General features: G+C 33.0%; 1 protein-coding gene across 6 annotated transcripts; it reads right to left on the bottom strand.

Annotated features, from left to right (window-relative positions):
• Positions 1-1809: 1809 nt before the first annotated feature.
• LOC103503147 (uncharacterized) lies at positions 1810-5701 on the bottom strand. 6 transcript variants are annotated; one of them, XR_007822155.1, is made up of 6 exons: positions 5473-5698; positions 5144-5368; positions 4891-5001; positions 4247-4316; positions 2146-2235; positions 1810-2052 (listed from the first exon to the last, which is right to left on the bottom strand). XR_007822155.1 is itself a non-coding variant. In XM_051087032.1 (5 exons), the coding sequence occupies exons 1-4, from the start codon at positions 5505-5507 to the stop codon at positions 4278-4280; spliced, it is 414 nt and encodes a 137-aa protein (XP_050942989.1). In that variant the 5' UTR covers positions 5508-5655; the 3' UTR covers positions 1995-2235; positions 4247-4277. The 6 variants fall into 6 exon arrangements, 4 of the variants coding, with proteins under 4 accessions (XP_050942989.1, XP_050942988.1, XP_008465524.2 ...); XR_007822156.1 differs by having other exon boundaries at positions 5469-5655; XM_051087032.1 differs by having other exon boundaries at positions 1995-2235; positions 5469-5655.
• Positions 5702-9330: the final 3629 nt, after the last annotated feature.

Below are 9330 nucleotides of genomic sequence, written 5' to 3'. Positions count from 1 at the left end.
AAGAACTCCCAGCGCACAAAGTAACACATCGGGAGTTCTTAGATATATTCCTACGTTTTAAGTAAAATGTCAGGAGTTCTTGGATATATCTAATGCATTAAGTAAAGCGTCGAGAGTTCTTGGATATATTTCAATGCTTTAAGTAAAGCGTTGGGAATTCTTGAATATACCCCGATGCTTTAAGTAAAGTGTTGGGAGTTAGCCTTTAAAAAACCCTTCCCTCTTCACAGATCTACGAAGAAGGGGAAAGGGATGGGTAGAAATGGAGTGCACTAGGGTTGCTCCTTCGCCGTCAGGGTCAATGTCATTGTCGCTGTTAGTGTTGGTGCATCGTCGTCGTCGTTAGTGGCCACTCTGTCCGCCACTGCCACTGCCACTGCCACTACCTCCATCTTCATCTCTATCACGAGCTCTTAGTTGGAGGTAATTCAAAGTTTAAAATCCTAAATATAAACCCCCTTTGAATTTGTTCTTAATTTCATTTTCTATCTGTGGGTTTCTTTTTTTCATTCTAACTCTCCCAATATTTCTTGTTGATTTCTATTTTTGTTAAATTCAAGAGTTTGGAATGGGGTTATAATTGATCTTCATGTTCTTCACAACAATGGTGAGTTTAGAAGGTAAAGTGTGGTCTTTTTTTTTTTTTTTTATTTACTGCTAATGAGTTTGCATGGTTTGATTTTTGTCTAAATCCTTGTGTGTGTTATGCTGGTTTGCACGCAAAAGCTACAAAAAAGGAGAAAATTGAAGAAGATGATGAAATAGATGGTTACCCAAGCAATGAAGATGATGGTGATGGAGATGGGAGGTATTTAAAATATATATATATATATATATATATATATATATATATATATATATATATATACTACCTTCCATTTAATAATGGTAGGTATTTAAAAAAAATAGAGGATTTCCCGACACACATCATCACGTCGGGATATGTCTAGGATCTCCCGACGCTTCATTTTGTGCGTCGAGAAGTTCTTTTTCGACTCATTTTGCCCGACTTTCGTCTCGACGCGCGTTTGTGCGTTGGGAGATCCATTCCTGACAATTTTGCGTATATCTCTCGATACTTTTACGCGTCGGGAAATCTCCCTTTTCTTGTATGGATTCTTTTGTTTATATGCTATTAATTACACGCATCAAATAGGATGGAAGGAACATCATGTTTTTAATATGTTTTAACATATATTTGTATAATAAAACTTTTTTAGAAGGTATAATGGTCTATTAAATTTTTAGAAGTTTGTACTGTTGACCTTCTGTGTAGGGTGTTTATGACACAAAACACTAATTTATTGCCATTTGCTTAAGTCATAACACACCATCTCATATTTGTTAACGTATTGTGTTAGGGACCATCTCCCTAATGTGATGACCATTGTTATCGCAGTCTTTATTTTTTTGCTACGATTTGCTATAGCTATGACTACATGGTCACCCTTATCTCGATACATCATAAAATATTTGTTATGTTTCCTTATTTTTCTTAAAAAGATAAAGATCGCAATACATCCAATTTAAATGATGATACACATGGTCATTCTTTGCTAAAACAAATGCGAAGATAGATTATGACAAAAGAATGTTATATACCATAAGTTTGTGAGAGGTGAGTCATCAATCATAAAGACTTTTTCAAGATGAACAACGATACAAAAACTCCTTTAAACATACCATGTTTAACGAGATATTTTTAACGGGGCGTGAAATCAATTATCCTAAGGTATGTATTAGAGGCACAAAGATCTGTTCTTTTTTAAAAAAAAAAGAAGAAAAAAAAAAGAGAGAGAGAGAGAGAGAGAAGAAGAAGATATACCCATTCCATTAATACACACAACGAAGACTAACCTTTGAAAAACAAAATCAAAATGAAAAATTAGTTATGACTAGTATATCATACACTCCTGGTGCAATTATTTGTACACAAAGTGCACCTTTTTTCCAAAAATAGTTTTTTTTTTTTTTTTTGTTGCTATCCATAAAAATCTCTAAAATAAACCTAAATTTATTGCCTTGGGAAGAAAATGAGACATAAAGTTACACCTGTGGAATGAAATGGTTGTAAATTTAGTATGCAAAATCTGCAGTTCTATATCCTTTAAATAAACTTCAACCAACTAATAAGTTAACTAACACCTATTGAAGTACAATCAATGGCAAAGATGTATATTGGACTGGGGTCAGGTCTCAGCAATAGCTCATTTAGAATAGCCACAAAATGAAGTCCTGAAAATTTAAAAGCGAAGAACCATGTGAATGGCAAAAAAATAGATCCGCTAGCAAAAAAAGGGTGAAGCATAAATGCCTCCACTGTCAGCAATGCGTTTGAGAAAGATGTTTCCTGTGAAATTTTTCATATTGAGCAAAAACGATAGCCATTAAACAACCTAATTTAAGGCTGAAAATTAAACAAACTAGCAGGAAAACTAAAAAAGTAAAAGGTACAAATATGCTTAATAAATACCACAAAGAACAAAGGGGCATAGAAACTCCTCGGTTGGAAGAAGCAAAAATAGTAAGAAAAGCTCTCAAACTCAACTAGGGATAAGGGAATGGGATACAATTGAAAAAACAGATGAAACCAATCAAATAGAGACAATAACTAAAGGAAGAGGAATTTGAAATAGTAATATTTTAGTTATGGTAGATTATAATAATTGGAAATATCGACTTTTATACTTGTACCCATACATGAAGTAGGTAAATAGCCACCCACTTGAAGTTGGTGACCCAAACACCAATTATATGTTTAAGGGTCAAAATGATTGTCACTTAAGAATAATAAAAATGTTTCCTACTTCAAGATTTCAAACTCTCATATGAAGTTATTTAAACTTTATTTTTAGCTCTCAAGATGCTTTTTCACCTGAGCCTCCAAACACCATCAACAACCACCACCGCTCTTCATATAATTTTTCACTATAGCCTCAATACTTAACTCCACCACCATGGTCCCATCCACCTTGCACCAAAAAACATATAAAGAAAATAAAAGAATAACAACCAGTTTGGCTGGACCAGCATATTTCTTCAGTACCTATTTGCCTAAGAAAAGAAAGAGAAACTCCATTACTTCCTCTAAGATCCCTTCTATTGAAAACCATCACTGCTGCACAACAGGATAACCATACGCCCGCAATATCCAAGAGAGCCAATAAGTTTCCAAAATCCAAAAGGTTCTCTGAAGCTTCACCATTAAGGCTCATCATGACCAATTGTTAAGCCTCAGCTGTATCAAATATCTACGATAATTTACACTTTTTGGTCATCATAAACAGATTACAAAAGCTTCTTCCAGATTGTACACCATCTAATCTAGTTCAATATTTGCACAAGCCAAGCATTACCCTCTTTCACAAGAACCACCAAAGAACCTTATAAATTCCCGAAACACAAGTCACTAGCCATCCTAGAAGTATAAATGTAACACCCCAAGCCCAGGATTCGAACCAGTATTCAGAATCCAGATTTGGTGACTGATGGCCACGCATTCCCTGCGTCCTTGCGACCCGACTTTAAATGTTTCAAATAGTGAAAGTTGTCTTCATAAACCAATACAGATCCTGTTAGCATGCTTTCTCCTCACTCAAATGTATCTTAGGAAAATAACTTGAAGGTCTCCCAACGTAGGATTGCTCGAAACTAAGCACGCTTAACTTCGGCGTTTTTATGATTGAGCCACCGAAAAGGAAGGTATGCCTTGTTGGTATAGATAGTGACTTTTAATTCTTTTAAACTTTTCTTAATCATACTTTAATGTCCTCAAAATCCCTCTCACTCGGATATGATCTTGGTTCATTTATGTCCCCCTCCTAAACTCGAAACATTATGATAAAAGAAACCTGCCTGATTTGAAAAGATAACCCAAAAGGAGTAGATTAAAAACCTTATTTGTGGAAGCCCGACGAGAACTATTATATTTTGCAAGATCAAACACCTCCCTCCATTCCTTAGAAATACCTCTAAACATTGTACACTTTCCTTTGAAGAAAGAACCGTAGAAACACACAAAAGCTGCATGATTTTTTTTTAAAATAAAATATAAATAAATAATCTTTTATTTTTATCAATTTTAATCACAAAAGCTGTCTATAAAGGATCGAATGTGAAGTGGGTGGTCAAAACGGCAATGCGTAAACTAAAAGGAACGGTAAATAAATAAACTTTATCCGACAAACAGATAGCCATACAGAAAACAGCAACAGTTAACAAAGAAAAACTAAGCTTAACATAATACCATTTTTCTTTGAAGTTAGGCATATCTGAGTTCATTGATCCAATGGTCCGAAACAATCTGGTGGCCAGACCTGACAACAGAACAACAAAGAAAATATTAAACTAAGCAAAAGTGAGGGGAAATGCTTGAAGTCCAGAGATGCAAAGCTCCGATATAAAAAGGAAAGAGACTATCTAGCTTCCAAGTCCAAGCACCAATGTAACTAGAAAGTACTTTCATAATCCGGTGGACTTCTTAAACAACTAGAACAGGATCCAAATCATAAACCATGAGAAAAAGCCACAAGAGGTTTGAAATTTCTCAAAACCTCTTGCCTTTGTTCTTGACACAAACCATTTGAAAACAATTGCATAGTTAAGTGGTTGCATTAAAATTTAAACCCCCATATGATCAAATCGCCTCCGACAAATTTGTAATGATATAATATTCATTCGCATAGAAAATGGCAACCAAACCCTTTTATTATACTATAATCCTATCGGCCCAACATGTCTCAACGCAAGGATAACAATCATTTTTACCTTGAAGGAAAAAACATAATTAAACAAAGTTCAAAAGCATTCAATTTCGCAACTACAACACAAAAGAGGGGGAAGCTAATAAAAACAGAAGTAAAGATGATGATGATGATTGATATATCTTACTCTCAAAAACGCTTTCCCTTCAATCAGACCGTAAGGTACAGGCCCGAAATGCCGTGAATCACGAGAAGCATAGACATTATCTCCTTGAATCCACACATGCCCTTTAGGAACCTAAGCATCCACCCCCAAAAAAGAAACCGAAAAACTAAACAAAGAAACGAATCAAACAACACCAAAAAACCCAAAATCAAAACCAAAACGAAATTTCAAATTTCAAACCACGATCATTAAATTCAGGTCCGTCAATCCATACCACAGCCGATTGATACTGGTTGGAATTGGCAGGGTCCGGATAGAAATTAACCTTATCACCCTCGACACCCACAATGCGCTTCGTTAACATCTTCCTCGGGTTCCGAGGAGAGCGAACCAGCACAACGTCGCCGGGGCCAACCCTGCCCACTCGGTGCGACACGTGCTCAGCCAAAAGAACATCGCCGGTCAGATTCAAGGTTGGGAGCATACTGGGTCCGTACACCTGCAACCGGAAGATATTGAAGTTCGCCATATGAATCAAAGTGGGAAACATAAGGAGATAAAAGGTAGCAGAGGAAGAGGAAAGAGTAGGAGAGAAGTACAGACGAGAGTGGGAGAACAAATATAGTTATTGGTAACATGAAGCAAGCAGAGGAATTTGGCTATGATAACTGTGCGATCGATTGCCTCCTTCACTATGCTTCTCCACTGTCCCATGGAAGCTCTCTTTTCACACTGAAATTTCTCTGTAGTTCGCTTGGAGAAAGGGTCCGCCGATCTATGGTGAAAACGGAGTTGAAGAGTGGGCTGGAACATTGGGCCGGCCAGTAATATTCAATGGAGAGGTTTCAACTACAAGGTGCGTTTGGGGAGAGAAAAAGTTAAAAAAAAAAAGATTATAATAATGTTAGGATTGTGATAATCTTTCTTATGATAACATGTGTTTGGAGTAAAGAATATAAAAGGTAGTATTATAATAGTATGTGTTTGGGGAGGGATTATGATAGTAGTGTTATAATAATATGTGTTTGGAGGAAGGATTATGATCGTAGTAATTTAAAAAATAATAATAGAATTTAGATTTGGTTATGGTAATGGGGTTGTAAGAAAGTAAAGATGGAGTTATTTAGGGATTAGGATTATTTATCATATTCTTGGGTCAAACCTAATTCTTTTCCCCTAAAACCCCACCCCAAACGCACCCGAATAGTTGAAGAAATATGTAGAGGAAATGGTAGAAAATTTCGAAAATATCTTAAATTATATACTCTTTACTTAAATAGGAACTCACATCTTTAGGACCACTTTATTCTTATCCTTAACTATTAATATATATATAATTTTCAATTTTAATAAATGTTATTTCCTTAATTATATTATTGTTATTATAATTGTATACATTATAATTTTTTATTTATATTTACAATTAATATGCAATAAACGAATAATTAAAAAACATTTCTCATTTTATCTTCATTTAATTTTCTTAATTATAAATACAATATCTTTATAATGCAATAATATATGTTTTAATATGGTAATATTATTAAAAAAGTATATCTTCATCTAATTTTTTCCATTTTTTTCCTCCTCTGTCCTCTCTCTTCGTATTTGCATGCTCTGTTTTATAGGTATATTAATTCATGGTTGTATTTTTTGTTTATATTTCTCACGATTAATCTTCTCTATTTACATTCTTCATCTCCCGAAATTGAATAATTTGTCGATTTTGTACACAGCTGGTTATCTTTCTTTTTTCGTCGAAAATCCTCAACCGTCGGAAACTTAAGGTTATATTATAGAGCTTCACCATCGTTTCTTTATGAATCCATCCGCCTTCACATATATTCGGTTAGTTAAGATTTTGTGATATATACACAATTTTAAGTAGTTAGATTTACAATAATAACGTTACATGAGTTAGATTACATTTTGTGATATATACGTACATATTACAATAGTTAGATTATATTTCGTTATAGTAGTTATTTTTCTTATATGTTCATGTAAATATATACCAAATGTACTGTATTTTATATTTAGATCTTACGTTTTAGTAGTTATTTATCGTAAATGTGTATTGAAATATATACTCGTTCATATTAACAAAGTACATACATTCGTCCGGATTGACATTCTTGGAGTATATTTAATTTGATATATACCCCTTATTATTTTCAATAATACATACATTTTGTCATATAGTAATACTTTCATATGTTTTTAATATGTTTTACAGGATGACCAGAATTGCAGTATACTTCGATGGGTTTTTCAATGAATCACACAATTACGTTAGTTTTAGTGTGTCCGAGATTACAGTTAATGAACATATGTGCTATAAAGATTTGTACAGTAGCTTTAGATCCAAGTTAGGCAATATTATTGATATGAACAACATTGATATATACCTTTGCCTAGATCCTATAGAATGTGTTAAGAATGATTTGGCTATAACGAATGATAATGATGTTAAATAAATTTACCATATAATAACATCGAATGATGAGCGTAATATTGCCCTTATTGTTCATTATGTTGGTCCTTTATCTATTTGTTTGGTACATTTTCAACAGCAGATTTCTTTCTTTTCCCCTTGAACACAATTTTGAACAATTTTCTTCTCGCTATTGGTACATTGTCCTACTCATAATCGAATACAACTAACATTAGTTTCTATTTATACATAAATCTGAATGTAATATACAATTTTATAATATGTAAAAATCACCAAATATACCTCATTAGACTCCGTGTGAGAAGTTTTCAGTACATCATGCGATATTTGTCCTTCATTATTCTACAAACAAATATAATTAAGGGAATTATCATTAATATATATACATAAGTACATATATACGTCAGTACATATATACATCATATGTAATATATGCAATATATATACAACAGTACATATAACAAGTACTTACTTGTTTTTCTTCGTTCTTTTTGGGTATAATGTACATATAACAGTACATTATGGCTTCTAGAGTTTCAAAAACCATATCCGTTCTCATAAAATTTTTATCATTGTACACCACTATCTGTGTACCTATCGCCCTTGTAATTCTTCTCCATCATCCTCAGGATAAATTGTTTGTATTGGTTCGTAATTCAGTGGTTCTTCATTTTGTATGTCCTCCTACGATATATACACATTTTAAATATATGTTTAACTATATATACAATATTTAATTGTAATTAAGTAAATATCAAATATACCTCTATATTATCTTCTATCAAAATAGGATTATCCTTGTTAGATTTAATCTTCTTCAGCCTTGATCCAAGGCATCTTTCGTTTCTTCTAACCATTGTTTTCCAAACTTATCCTACAGAGTATGCAACAATATAAAGTATGATTGACAGTATAACAACATGCATTACTTAAATATATACAGACTTCAAAATGCATGTTTAATTAGGAAATACCTACAACGTGCATTACTGAATATATGTTCTACACATATTATTTTTATATTTTTTCGACATTACATTCACAGTAATTGATCAGTATTTGAATCTCCTGATCACCGATTGACTGTGTATTTCTGCGCACAAAAAGGATTTCCATATATACCCCATTTGTTTCCACTTAATAATCGAAACAAAATAACTTACCTGAACTATAAAATTATTCTGAAGAGGATGTTGCAACGAAGATGGCTGAATATTTAATTTCTGCTAAAAGATGAGTTTTTGAAAACCCTAAACACATTTTCAAGCTCTATCACTGCGCACGAAATACATTTCCATATATACCCCATTTAGTTCACAATAAAAAGACGAAAAAAAATTAGTCACCGGAATGGAAGAATGCGGCAGAACACTCACGGGAATGGAAGAACGCTGAGGAAGGGATGAAGAATGTTGATGAAACCCTAACGATTTGTTACAGAAGAACGCCGAGGAAGAGAATGTGTAATGCCCGTTGTAGAGTTGCCTTTCGTCGTTCAAAAATGCCTCAATATACGGCATTAACGTATCAGTTTCCTTTTTTATTTTATTTTTTAAATTCATTAATAATTAAATAAGGGTAATGTAGTAATTTGGGCAAAACTTTTATGTACAAAATTAGCTAATTTAGTACTTTAGTGTAATATATAAGCAATTTAGGTCCATTGTGTAAAATCATAGGCCTAATTAGGCTATTTGAGTTAAAACCCCATAGTTTAAAGGTCGGTTTACCATCTTACATAATAGACTCTTTTCATTCAAAAACTTCATAAAAGTCTTAAATTGGTTATAAAATGTACGGCACAGTCTACCTTATTACTCATTTTCATTAAAAATACGAAATAAATAAATAATAAATAATAAATAGAAAAAGAATATACATGGGGCATTATAGGTGTGAAGTATGGTAACTGATTAATTCTGGTGATTTATTAGATATACTATGTAAATATGATAAGTGGTTAATTATACTATGGTAATATTATAATCAAAATTACACCTTAATTT

The sequence above is a fragment of the Cucumis melo genome, chromosome 7 (genome assembly GCF_025177605.1).
Source record: "Cucumis melo cultivar AY chromosome 7, USDA_Cmelo_AY_1.0, whole genome shotgun sequence".
NCBI lineage: Eukaryota > Viridiplantae > Streptophyta > Magnoliopsida > Cucurbitales > Cucurbitaceae > Cucumis > Cucumis melo.
Note: the sequence above shows the minus strand (reverse complement) of the source record. Positions and strands in the feature narration are given on the sequence as shown.